The sequence below is a fragment of the Oncorhynchus kisutch genome, unplaced genomic scaffold (assembly GCF_002021735.2).
Source record: "Oncorhynchus kisutch isolate 150728-3 unplaced genomic scaffold, Okis_V2 Okis02a-Okis13b_hom, whole genome shotgun sequence".
NCBI lineage: Eukaryota > Metazoa > Chordata > Actinopteri > Salmoniformes > Salmonidae > Oncorhynchus > Oncorhynchus kisutch.
Window position 1 is genome coordinate 419884 of NW_022261979.1, and position 13865 is coordinate 433748.

The following is a 13865-nucleotide window of genomic DNA, read 5'->3' on the forward strand; positions in this document are numbered from 1 at the left end:
GAGCAAAATATGAACACACCGATTTCGCGGGTTTCACAAAAAGGTCTTTGAACATCCTTAGCATGGCACTATACCCCAATGTCACATTCAGTATTGTGATTGCCACGTTAATGTTTTCAAATGATTTAATATGTATTTTGATGACCACATTATTGACATTAAGTCAAACAGATTTTTACAATTCTCGCATAATGTCCATTGTATGTCATGTCACTCAACACAATAATAATAATAATGTATTCGGATATAATCATTTAGACTTTTTTTTAAATGTTAAACAATTTAAAGGCCCAAACTAAACGAAATTCAGAGTAAACTGTTTGAAAACAATCCATACCTGAAAGCGGTCAGGCACATTCAGTTTGGGGGAGGGAATGCCCACCAGGTAGTCCACCAGGACCATGATCATGATGGTCAGGAAGACCGCGAAGTCACTGATGGTCGACCGTACCTGGAACACAGAAGGACAGAGAGTGAGGAGTGCACAGCTGAAAAGAAGAGGTAAAGGTTCACGTATAGAGGATCAAACCAAGGGAGAGAGCAGAGTGGTAGGACCTCAACTCACTAGTACATAGTACACATGCCACTAGTACACATGCCAAACCTTGGTGGGAAAGTAGAGCTTGGTCTTGAACTGCTTGAGGAAGGAGGAGAGGAAGAAGGTAGTGAAGAAGAGGATGACGGACCAGAAGAGGACGTCAGGGATGTAGGGACCATGGTGGCCACAAGCTGGCCCAATAAACTCCCCACGCAGCCTAGAACACTCCTACAACACAGACCGGGGGAAGGACAGTTGAGGGTTGTCAAAATAAACTTTATGTCCATGCATGAAATCAATGTCATTTTACTATTGAAATGGAAAACCAGTACGAGACAGATTACAACAATAAGAAGGTACCATGGACGCCCCATAAGCACACACACGCAAGCAGACACGCATAAAAACAGACAAACGCATGGAAAAACACACACAACTTACATCGACATCCAGTTGGGTCCAAGATATTGATTCTGGTGCGACCCCGCTGTGGTTCCAGACCTGCTGGATCTCAGGCGTGGCGTTAACCGGCGGAGAACATTGACATCTGAGACAGAGACTAAACATTAACCGACACCGTTCACCTACTACAACGGACCTAACCAAAACGCCTCCTACAACGGACCTAACCAAAACGCCTCCTACAACGGACCTAACCAAAACGCCTCCTACAACGGACCTAACCAAAACGCCTCCTACAACGGACCTAACCAAAACGCCTCCTACAACGGACCTAACCAAAACGCCTCCTACAACGGACCTAACCAAAACGCCTCCTACAACGGACCTAACCAAAACGCCTCCTACAACTGACCTAACCAAAACGCCTACTACAACTGACCTAACCAAAACACCTGAGGTAGTTTGGATGTGCAGAGTACACTTCCTTTAAACTACGTAGAAGGTCGTAGCTCAGCGTTCTAACACGTAGAAGGTCATAGCTCAGCGTTCTAACACGTAGAAGGTCGTAGCTCAGCGTTCTAACACGTAGGTCGTAGCTCAGCGTTCTAACAGGTAGAAGGTCGTAGCTCAGCGTTCTTACACGTAGAACGTCGTAGCTCAGCGTTCTTACACGTAGAAGGTCATAGCTCAGCGTTCTAACACGTAGAAGGTCGTAGCTCAGCGTTCTAACAGGTAGAAGGTCATAGCTCAGCGTTCTTACACGTAGAACGTCGTAGCTCGGCGTTCTTACACGTAGAAGGTCATAGCTCAGCGTTCTAACACGTAGAAGGTCGTAGCTCAGCGTTCTAACAGGTAGAAGGTCGTAGCTCAGCGTTCTTACACGTAGAACGTCGTAGCTCAGCGTTCTTACACGTAGAAGGTCATAGCTCAGCGTTCTAACACGTAGAAGGTCATAGCTCAGCGTTCTAACACGTAGAAGGTCGTAGCTCAGCGTTCTAACAGGTAGAACGTCGTAGCTCAGCGTTCTTACACGTAGAACGTCGTAGCTCAGCGTTCTTACACGTAGAAGGTCATAGCTCAGCGTTCTTACACGTAGAACGTCGTAGCTCAGCGTTCTTACACGTAGAAGGTCATAGCTCAGCGTTCTTACACGTAGAACGTCGTAGCTCAGCGTTCTTACACGTAGAAGATCATAGCTCAGCGTTCTAACACGTAGAAGGTCATAGCTCAGCGTTCTAACACGTAGAAGGTCGTAGCTCAGCGTTCTAACACGTAGAAGGTCATAGCTCAGCGTTCTAACACGTAGAAGGTCGTAGCTCAGCGTTCTAACACGTAGAAGGTCGTAGCTCAGCGTTCTAACACGTAGAAGGTTATAGCTCAGCGTTCTAACACGTAGAAGGTTATAGCTCAGCGTTCTAACACGTAGAAGGTCGTAGCTCAGCGTTCTAACACGTAGAAGGTCGTAGCTCAGCGTTCTAACACGTAGAAGGCCGTAGCTCAGCGTTCTAACACGTAGAAGGTCGTAGCTCAGCATTCTTACACGTAGAACGTCGTAGCTCAGCGTTCTTACATGTAGAAGGTGAGGTTGTCCAGCTTGTTGTTCATGTTGATGGGGTAGAGTTCCCCCAGGTGAACCAGCTTCTCCAGGGCCTCGTAGATGAAGATGATGCAGATGAGCGCTGCGAAGGCTTCCTCCGTGAAGCGGGTGATGTAACAGACAAGGGAGCTGGCGTCCGTGGCAACCAGGACGAGGCACATGAAGGCCGTCCACAGGCCGATGCTGGTCCTCAAGGACAGGTAGGACAGGTCGTAGTCACTGGACAAGGTGAGATGGGGACAGAGGGTTAGGGAGACAACACACACAATACTAAATGTATATGGACAACTTAAAGTACTGGCATTGGTCCTATACAACCCCGATATGTCACAAAATGTGAAATCATTTCAAACTTACAGAAGTAGGAATCCTAAAACTGAATAAGCAACAACCCTCATCCTGAAAAGCAATACTAGATCAGGTCACCTGTTGGACCCTGACCAGGTACACAAGGTCTGGATTTCCAGACTGGGGGGGACGGGAGATACACTATTTACCTTATTGAAGAACTAGGTTTAGAAAAAGCAATGACTCCGGGAATCCCTGTTTGCTTGCAACATCTCTGTGTGGGTGTATGTATGACAGAGAGAGTGGGTGTCTGTCTCTATAAGAGCTAAGGAGAGTGTGAGCCGTGTTACATTCTTCCTCTTCTCTCTGCGACCCTGTTGATCACACACACAGAGGCGAGCGATAATGGCACCCTGCAGCCTTCCACTGCTGGCCCTGGCCTGCCTGTCTCTGTTGGTCACAGCTCAGCCCACCTGGGGGGACCAGGACACCCCCTCCATGTTCAGACAGATCATGGACACTGTGGCAGAGCTGAAGGCCAAGTCTGACCTAACAGCCAGCGTGCTCGGTAAGATGGACCTGGAAAACATTATGCTGTGACAATTTAGGTTGTGTGTGTGTAAGCCTGAATTGCCACTGTGTATGTGCAGTGGAAGAGAGAGTGGGGCTGTGTATAAAGATATATGTTACTACAGTGAAAGTGCTGTGTATTCTCCATGTTTCTAGCTATGAAAGAGAGAATGGAATCCATGGAGAAAGAGCTGCAGGCACTGAAAGGTGAGAAAGCATCACCTGTTGTGTGGAGTGTGGTAACTGATAAGAATGTGGTGAGGTTTCACACACGCAGATGCGTAGACAATTACATGACAACCAATGGTGTGTGATCTGGAATATTGATGTGTGTTGATAAATGAATGAAATGTGCATTCCACAGACATTCCTAAGGTGGCGTTCGCAGCATCACTGGGAGGTAATGGACTCCAAAAGGCAGGAGACTTTAACAAAAAGCTGGTCTACAGAGAGGTCTTGACAAATGTTGGTGGTGCATACAACGTAGAGACAGGTAACACACACACACACACACACACACTTTAACCCTCTCCTCATTCTTCCCCTGTTAAAAAAACCCTGTCCTCTCAGGTGAATTCACGGCTCCGGTTCGTGGAGTCTACTACATCCGGTTCACGGCCAACGCTCCTACAGACGTCACCTTGAGCTCCATGCTGTATAAGAACGGCAGCAAAGTCATTCTGGCCGCTCACGAGAGTCCGTCCGGCGAGGGCAGCGACACGGCGTCTAATGGAGCCACTCTGCTGCTGGAGGAGGGAGACAGTCTGCAAATGATGCTGTGGGCCAACACCCAGGTCTGGGACAACACCAACCACCACAGCACCTTCAGCGGCTTCCTCCTCTTCCCTATGCCACAGCAGCTGAAGTAATAGGTCTACATCCCTCTTCCCCATGACACAGCAACCAGAGACAGACCTACATCCCTCCTCTTCCCCATGACATAGCAGCTGAAGCAATAAGTCTACATCCCTCTTCCCCATGACACAGCAACCAGAGACAGACCTACATCCCTCCTCTTCCCCATGCCACAGCAGCTGAAGCAATAGGTTACATCCCTCCTCTTCCCCATGACACAGCAACCAGAGACAGACCTACATCCCTCTTCCCTATGACACAGCAGCTGGAGCAATAAGTCTACATCCCTCTTCCCCATGACACAGCAACCAGAGACAGACCTACATCCCTCCTCTTCCCCATGCCACAGCAGCTGAAGCAATAGGTCTACATCCCTCCTCTTCCCCATGCCACAGCAGCTGAAGCAATAGGTCTACATCCCTCCTCTTCCCCATGCCACAGCAGCTGAAGCAATAGGTCTACATCCCTCCTCTTCCCCATGCCACAGCAGCTGAAGCAATAGGTCTACATCCCTCCTCTTCCCCATGCCACAGCAGCTTAAGCAATAGGTCTACATCCCTCTTCCCCATGCCACAGCAGCTGAAGCAATAGGTCTACATCCCTCTTCCTCATGCCACAGCAGCTGAAGCAATAAGTCTACATCCCTCTTCCCCATGCCACAGCAGCTGAAGCAATAGGTTACATCCCTCTTCCCCATGACACAGCAACCAGAGACAGACCTACATCCCTCCTCTTCCCCATGACACAGCAGCTGAAGCAATAGGTCTACATCCCTCTTCCCCATGCCACAGCAGCTGAAGCAATAGGTCTACACCCCTCTTCCCCATGACACAGCAACCAGAGACAGGTGTACATACACAGTAGAATTGTTTTCAACTGTTGTTAAATCATTGACTGAATTAAAAATAATATTGAGGTGAAAGTCTGCTTATTCTGTTATTATAAATAAGAATTTGTTCTTAACTGACTTGCCTAGTTAAATAAGGTTAAGCTTCTGAAGCTAAGCAGGGTTGTTCCTGGTCAGTCACTGGATGGGAGACCAGATGCTGCTGGAAGTGGTGTTGGAGGGCCAGTAGGAGGCACTCTTTACTCTGGTCTAAAAAATATCCCAATGCCCCAGGGCAGTGATTGGCAACTGCCCTGTGTAGTGTGCCGTCTTTCGGATGGGACGTTAAACGGGTGTTCTGACTCTCTAAGGTCATTAAATATCCCATGGCACTTATCGTTAGAGTAGGGGTGTTAACCCCAGTGTCCTGGCTAAATTCCCAAGCTGTCCCTCATACCATCATGACCACCTAATCATCCCCAGCTTACAATTGGCTCATTCATCCCCCTCCTCTCCCCTGTAACTATTCCCTAGGTCGTTGCTGTAAATGAGAACGTGTTCTCAGTCAACTTACCTGGTAAAATAACGTTAAAAAATATATTAAAAAATAAGTAAAATATTCTGCATATTAGACTGGGATTTTAGCTTATACCTCTTACCTCCAGTGGGACCATCAGTTATTGTCCAGTAGATGAAAGATAAATTATCTTAACCCCTGGCATGATCTTTTCTCATTGAGTACTTGGGGCTAATACCATAATACACCACAACTTGATTACAGATGATGGTCACTTCTGTTTCAGTTGAGTGTAGGTGTCAGTCTTCTCTTTACCAGCAGATGGCACTATAGTAACACCATTTCCAGATCTGGTTTACAGTAGTCTGGCCACCAGCCCTGTCCCTTTACAATGTGAACAGGCTTTCAAGTTGTAGGCCACCTTTAAATCTGATGTTAGTGCTGGGCTGTATAGGTTCCCATCATATTGCTCAACAAATCATTCCAGATGAAGGAAGGAAAGGAGACAAGAAAAAGGTGACAAGAAAGGAGGCAGGGTTCACATTCTGACACATGGAATTCCATGACATCTCCATGACTTAACATTTCCATCAACCAACAATTGGCGGCGTCTATATGTATAAAAAAAAAAAATCTGTCTCTGATCCCATATACAATCTCCTGTCGTCAGCGTAATGTGGTAACACTGGGAGGCTGCTCCCTGATCCCATGTAACATCTCCTGTAGTTAAGCAAGGCACTTAACTTAGCAAAAAAAGACACGTCCCCTTTTCAGGACCCTGTCTTTCAAAGATAATTCGAAAAAAATCCAAATAACTTCACAGATCTTCATTGTAAAGGGTTTAAACACTGTTTCGCATGCTTGATCAATGAACCATAAACAATTAACGAACATGCACCTGTGGAACAGTCGTTAAGACACTAACAGCTTACAGACAATAGGCAATTAAGGTCACAGTTATGAAAACTTAGGACACGAAAGAGGCCTTTCTACGGACTCTGAAAATCACCAAAAGAAAGATCTGTGTGAATGTTCCTTAGGCATGCTGCAAGGAGGCATGAGGACTGCAGATGTGGCCAGGGAAATAAATTGCAATGTCCGTACTGTGAGACGGCGAAGACAGCGCTACAGGGAGACAGGACAGACAGCTGATCGTCCTCGCAGTGGCAGACCACGTGTAACACCTGCACAGGATCGGTATTTCCGAACATCACACCTGCGGGACAGGTGCAGGATGGCAACAACTGTCCGAGTTACACCAGGAACGCACAATCCATCCATCAGTGCTCAGACTGTCCGCAATAGGCTGAGAGAGGCTGGACTGAGGGCTTGTAGGCCTGTTGTTAGGCAGGTCCTCAACAGACCTCACCGGCAACAATGTCACCTATGGGTACAAACCCACCGTCCCTGGACCAGACAGGACTGGCAAAAAGTGCTCTTCATATGACGAGTCGCGGTTTTGTCTCACCAGGGGTGATGGTCGAATTCGCGTTTATCGTCGAAGGAATAGCGTTACACCGAGGACTTGGTGATTTGGAGGTGGAAGGGCCGTCATGGTCTGGGGCGGTGTGTAACAGCATCATCAGACTGAGCCTGTTGTCATTGCAGGCAATCTGCGTTACAGGAAAGACATCCTCCTCCCTCATGTGGTACCCTTCGTGGAGGCTCATCCTGACATGACCCTCCAGCATGACAATGCCACCAGCTATACTGCTCGTTCTGTGCGTGATTTCCTGCAAGACAGGAATGTCAGTGTTCTGCCATGGCCAGCGAAGAGCCCGGATCTCAATCCCATTGAGCACGTCTGGGACCTGTTGGATCGGAGGGTGAGGGCTAGGGCCATTCCCCCCAGAAAAGTCTGGGAACTTGCAGGTGCATTGGTGGTAGAGTGCGGTAACATCTCACTGCAAATACTGGTAAATCTGGAGCAGCTCAGGAGATTCACTGCAGTACTTAATGCAGCAGATACTGACTGTTAATTTTGATTCTGTACCCCCCCCCCCCCGTTCTGTCTGTGGAACTTGTTCAGTTTATGTCTCAGTTGTTGAATCTTATGTTCATACAAATATTTACATGTTCAGTTTGCTGAAAATAAACCCAGTTAACAGTTAGAGGACGTTTCTTTAGAATACCTGTTAGGAAACTGTATAAAACATGTAGTCAACCCTTAGGACAGGAGAGCCACTGGTAGTGCAGGCTTTTGATCAAGCCCTGCTCAAACAGAGAGTTTATCAAGGTCCGATGGAGCATCTCATTTCTAATGGTTTGTTAGAGGGGGACTGGAATAAAAGCCTGCACTCTCATTAGCTATCCTGGAGGATGGTTGACCTCCCTTGATGTAAAACATTGCAACATACCATCAAATAAATGTTATGCCTTTTGAAATCGTTAATTCAATATATCAAAAGGCTATGGTAGGCTACAAATATTTTATTCAGCTGTTCAGTCATATTCATCTTAGAAGTGTTTACTTTGCAGGCTGACTAGTATCTATTGAGTTGTAATGTCTCATACATTGGATGCCCAAATCAACAGGGGAAAAAAAGGCTACATAGAATATTTTTCCCTAAAATTAATATTCACTATTCACAAATAATTACTTTGATTCACACGATCCAATTCACCACAATTGAACCGAATCCCAACTAATACAATAGCAAAGTGAATCATTTAAATGAATCATGAATTGTTCAAAAAAGTTAAATCAACTTTGTATGGCCTTTTTCACGAGTATCGGTGGGAAGTTTTTGGGGAGATAACATTCATACATGCTAATAATAGCTAAACAGTTAACTAGAGGATAGAAGACATGTTTTGCATTAGCTACCTAGTTCATTTGTTCTATCATATTTTGTAGGCTAGGCCTACCTGCTGCTGTAATGTCCCGACGGTCTCGCTCTTCTTGAGCAACGGCCCACTAGTCTAGCACTACGCAGATGATGCTCCCAAACACCGACACGTTAGTGGCATTCTGATCCTGGCTGATATGTAGATTTTTATTGATCAAATATTTTAAAACGGTGCCTAAAAAATGACATTAACAGAAATTATTAAATTAATTTCCATGACATTTCGAAAACGTTTTGGGAATTTATCATTTTCCAAAACTTTTCCAACTTTTATTAGGCTCCTGAGTGGCGTAGCAGTCCAAGGCACTGCATCTCAGTGGTAGAGGAGTTACTACAGAACCTGGTTCGATTCCATGCTGTATCACAACCGGACGTGATTGGGAGTCCCACAGGCCGGCGCACAATTGGCCCAGCGTCGTCCGGGTTAGGGTTTGGCCAGGGGTAGGTCATCATTGTAAATAAGAATTTGTTCTTAACTTACCTAGTTAAATAAAGGTTAAATAAAATTCCAGAACTTTCATGACAATACGAACCCTGAGGAGGTGTTTGAGACAGTTGGGACACTGCTACAGCAGTCGCCTGCACACTCACCTGCAGAACTTGAAAAGGATCTTCTCAAAGACCAGGACTGGTCCGGTGCTGCCCAGGATGGTGAGTGGCTGGCCCGCAAACATGGAGAAGGCCACGCCCGTCAGAGACGCCCCGAACAACGACTCGATCGCACTCTGGGTGTGAGTGAGAGGAGATTAGGCAAAGACGGTGAGCAATTAAACATTTTTATCACAAAGTCATCAATAACAGTAGACAAATACAATATCTCCCATTAGTTTCTGGTGACATCACTCACGATGTTTCCCTTGGTGGCCTCGCCCAGCAGGCCTCCGAAAGTGATGACAGGGGACATGCAGGCGCAGTAGAGGAACAGCACAGAGGCCAGGCACTGCAGGCTCAGAGCATCCCTAATATCGCTCCACAGGAACGGAGCTTTCCTCCTTACATCCATCACCAGGCCCCCAAAGATCCTGACAGAGGAGAGAGAGAGAGGGAGGGAGGGAGAGAGAGAGAGAAGACGTCAGAGAGCAGGGAAGCCAGTGAGGGAGTTTTAATAATAGTTTAATTGCTAGAGAGATGTGATATCATCTCTGCACCTTTAGTATTGGGGACAACTCTAAATCAGAGCCAACTCAAAAAACTGGACAGACTAAATGTAGTAGGCAGTTGGAATATAGCCAGCAATGGAAACCGTGCCAGCTGAGGGGACATAAATAATTGTCACAGACACACCTCCTGTACAGGCCACTTCAGGTCATGTTTCAGAGAGGGGTCAAGAACAGCATGTCTAAAGCCTGCATAGACTCTTTAAAGTGATGTCACCCTTAATGCCATAGTTATTAACTAACTTCTTCACTGAGCAGAATGTCATTACTCAACATTACACAGTAACAGCTGCTCAATAATATACAACTATACTTAGTAGTTCCCATGAAATAACCTACAATTGAAGACAAGTAAGAAAGAAATCTAGTACATTTTTGGTCTTTTTCATGAACTAGAAATACACTATGGTGTGGTTTCAGTATTATTGGAGAGTGAATGGTGTGTAGACGGTGTGTGTGTGGGGTACCGGTGTGTAGACGGTGTGTGTGTGTGTGTGTGTGGGGTACCGGTGTGTAGATGGTGTGTGTGTGTGTGTGTGTGTGGGGTACCGGTGTGTAGACGGTGTGTGTGTGTGGGGTACCGGTGTGTAGACGGTGTGTGTGTGTGGGGTACCGGTGTGTAGACAGTGTGTGTGTGTGTGTGTGTGGGGTACCGGTGTGTAGACAGTGTGTGTGTGTGTGTGTGTGTGTGTGTGTGTGTGTGTGTGTGGGGTACCGGTGTGTAGACAGTGTGTGTGTGTGTGTGTGTGTGTAGACAGTGTGTGTGTGTGTGTGTGTGTGTGTGTGTGTGTGTGTGTGTGTGTGTGTGTGTGTGTGTGTGTGTGTGTGTGTGTGGGGTACCGGTGTGTAGACGGTGTGTGTGGGGTACCGGTGTGTAGACGGTGTGTGTGGGGTACCGGTGTGTAGACGGTGTGTGTGGGGTACCGGTGTGTAGACGGTGTGTGTGGGGTACCGGTGTGTAGACGGTGTGTGTGGGGTACCGGTGTGTAGACGGTGTGTGTGGGGTACCGGTGTGTAGACGGTGTGTGTGGGGTACCGGTGTGTAGACGGTGTGTGTGGGGTACCGGTGTGTAGACGGTGTGTGTGGGGTACCGGTGTGTAGACGGTGTGTGTGGGGTACCGGTGTGTAGACGGTGTGTGTGGGGTACCGGTGTGTAGACGGTGTGTGTGGGGTACCGGTGTGTAGACGGTGTGTGTGGGGTACCGGTGTGTAGACGGTGTGTGTGGGGTACCGGTGTGTAGACGGTGTGTGTGGGGTACCGGTGTGTAGACGGTGTGTGTGGGGTACCGGTGTGTGGGGGGTTGTGAGGTACTGGTGAAGTGCTGCTAGATGAAAGGCTGCAGTAGACCTCTTCAGCTTCTACATCAGACACATGAAAGACTTTCCAGACCTCTAGTGAACAGCTCTCTTCATGTTTATAATGCTTTTATAATGAGCTGCCAAGGTGACCACTCAGTCTGGCAGCTCCTTTTCATCAAAAGGGACTTAAAGAAAACCCATTGTGTGTGTTTGTGTGAGAGAGACCCACCTCCCTGTCCTCTGTAGCTCTGGTCCTGCTTGGTGCTGGTCTTCCTTGAAGGACTCATTATGGGCAGAGCCGTTGGGCAATGAGGGCATTTTCCTCTTGTCCTGTGTAGAGAGAAAAGCCCCCCACAGGCCAGGTTACTGCACAGCCCTCAACATTCTAACCATCCGTACTCTACACACCGTGTCCACAGCGGTTCTCTTACAATATTACCCATCAGCATGTCTCACACGTTCAATAGCAGCTAACCAACATCTTCGTCCAGATCCCTCACCTGAGATGGGACACTCTTGGGGGGCTCGATTCGTATCGTAGGGTCCCACTCTCCTGGGGGTAGGACGGTCACCTGGTCCAGAAACTCATCTATCCCCGACAGCAGATCGTTCCGGTCTTTGGCCTTGTACGCTACATCATGGAAGACCTGGCACAGGACGACAACAGCAGTCTCTCAAACGACATGTCGCTGCTTCTGACGCCACAGCATGGGACCAATTGGTGATTGGCAAAGGTTGAAATTGGACCAATCCAGAGCGGTGTTGTAGTGCTCCTCACCTCGTCTGTCATCAGCGTGGCGATGGAGCGGCCGATCTCGTGGTACTGAGGACCCTTCCCAAACGGACCCAGCAGCAGGAACAGGAACCTGACCAATAGGAGAGCAGGATAGAATCAGAGTCCATCCAAGCACACACCACCACACATCCCGCTCAACACACAATATGTTTTTCAAAAATGGTTGTCTATTGCAATAACTCCTTCACAGTCAAAATAACGAAATGCCTGTCATGCGATTCAGATAAGTGTGTGTACACACTTACCTGGTGGGTACGGGCACCTCAGTGAGACCAGTGAGCAGCACGGCGGGTGACAGCCTGATGAAGGCTATGATTGGTCGCTCCAGGAATTCCACCTCTCCCACCAGCACGTTGGACGCCTCCGCCCCAGGAGGGATCTTCTTCATGAAGTTCATGTCCACCTGGGAGGTTGAAGGTCAGAGTTAAACAGGAAGGATACATGCTTGGATGTTCCTGAAGTTGAATTGTATTGGCCATGCAGGGTTCATAGACATTTAGACAGATTGAATTTCAGGACTTTAAACTAAATTCCCATGACAACAATTGGTGGTGTTTAAATAGAAGTATATATTTTTTGGCAGAAATGTGGTATCAACACTTGGAGGCTGGAGGCTGGTCCCATGTAGTCTACCATCTCCTGTCGTTGTGCAAGGCACTTAACCCCCCACAAAGTAGAATCCCTGTTAGGCCACTATATAAACACATGTGGTCAACCCTCAGTCTGGAGAGCTGATGGGTGTGCAGGCTTTTGATACAGCCCTGTTCAAACACGTTGCAGTCAGTTTATCAAGGTCCGGTTGAGCAACTCATTTCTAAAATGTTTTGTTAGAGGACTAAAATAAATACATGGAATAAAAGCCTACACTCATTAGCTCTCCTGGAGAATGGTTCACCTCCCTGGATGTAAAACATACAGGGTGGAAATGTTGCTCAGGCTTTGTCCAATAATTAGCTCATTCAATATATCAAAGATCATATAGGGGGAACGCATAGAGGAAACACTGAACAGTTAACTAGAGGGAGAGAGAGAACTAGCCAGGACACATGCAGGTGATGACACACAGATGCACTGAAGTTGATTTTGATGTGATTGGTAAAGAATATGTGCCCAAATAAAATACACGAGGGGAAAAGTATTCTTTTCAGATTTTACCATTTTCTAAACTTTTCCAGGACTGGAAAACATTGTAAAATTCCAAGACTTTTCCAAGATTTAAGGCCGTACCAACCCTACATTATGTGTTTGCCAAATTTCTACAAAATTCTCAACTGGTATAAACTGGAGAATATACGGTGTGTGTTTTGGTAACATGGTCAGTTACTGAGAATGTGTGTATAGACGGGTAGTTTGAGGGCTGAACTACCCCCCCCAAAAGAACCAGCGCTTGTACACCTATAATCACATGTACCAGGCAAGGAGACGGGGTACCTTATCGTCTACATTATGGACCATACCCACTACCTCTACACCGCGGACGCTACCCTCTACCCCTACACCGCGGACGCTACCCACTACACCGCGGACGCTACCCTCTACCCCTACACCGCGGGCACTACCCACACACCGCGGACGCTACCCTCTACCCCTACACCGCGGACGCTACCCACTACACCGCGGACGCTACCCTCTACCCCTACACCGCGGACGCTACCCACACACCGCGGACGCTACCCACTACCCCTACACCGCGGACCCTACCCGCTACCCCTACCCCGCGGACCCTACCCGCTACCCCTACCCCGCGGACCCTACCCGCTACCCCTACCCCGCGGACCCTACCCACTACCCCGCGGACCCTACCCACTACCCAGCGGACGCTACCCACACACCGCGGACGCTACCCACACACCGCGGACGCTACCCACTACACACTACCCCGCGGACGCTACCCACACACCGCGGACGCTACCCACTACCCCTACACCGCGGACGCTACCCCTACACCGCGGACGCTACCCACTACCCCTACACCGCGGACGCTACCCCTACACCGCGGACGCTACCCCTACACCGCGGACGCTACCCGCTACCCCTACACCGCGGACGCTACCCCTACACCGCGGACCCTACCCGCTACCCCTACACCGCTGACCCTACCCACACACCGCGGACGCTACCCACTACCCACTACCCCGCGGACGCTACCCACACACCGCGGACGCTACCC

At 48.2% G+C, this 13865-nt stretch overlaps 2 protein-coding genes across 17 annotated transcripts in view; one reads left to right on the top strand and one right to left on the bottom strand.

Annotated features, from left to right (window-relative positions):
• The window catches only part of LOC109886213 (sodium bicarbonate cotransporter 3), a 72554-nt gene that overhangs the window by 19985 nt on the left and 38704 nt on the right, over positions 1–13865 (bottom strand). For all 5 annotated transcript variants that reach the window (XM_031812129.1, XM_031812133.1, XM_031812132.1 and 2 more), the window contains 10 exons: positions 11941–12098; positions 11678–11765; positions 11400–11546; positions 11129–11229; positions 9290–9464; positions 9034–9167; positions 2511–2756; positions 980–1085; positions 605–766; positions 338–451 (listed from right to left, as the gene is read on the bottom strand). In XM_031812129.1, the coding sequence (XP_031667989.1) occupies positions 338–451; positions 605–766; positions 980–1085; positions 2511–2756; positions 9034–9167; positions 9290–9464; positions 11129–11229; positions 11400–11546; positions 11678–11765; positions 11941–12098 (1431 nt within the window). The remainder of the gene's footprint in view (positions 1–337; positions 452–604; positions 767–979; positions 1086–2510; positions 2757–9033; positions 9168–9289; positions 9465–11128; positions 11230–11399; positions 11547–11677; positions 11766–11940; positions 12099–13865) is intronic.
• On the top strand, positions 3117–5172 carry LOC116359310 (complement C1q-like protein 4). 12 transcript variants are annotated; one of them, XM_031812136.1, is made up of 5 exons: positions 3160–3393; positions 3552–3602; positions 3760–3888; positions 3966–4273; positions 4933–5172. In XM_031812136.1, the coding sequence occupies exons 1-4, from the start codon at positions 3231–3233 to the stop codon at positions 4262–4264; spliced, it is 642 nt and encodes a 213-aa protein (XP_031667996.1). In that variant the 5' UTR covers positions 3160–3230; the 3' UTR covers positions 4265–4273; positions 4933–5172. The 12 variants fall into 12 exon arrangements, 2 of the variants coding, with proteins under 2 accessions (XP_031667995.1, XP_031667996.1); XR_004206662.1 differs by having other exon boundaries at positions 3161–3393; positions 3966–4614; positions 4661–5172; XR_004206670.1 differs by having other exon boundaries at positions 3161–3393; positions 3966–4614; positions 4928–5172.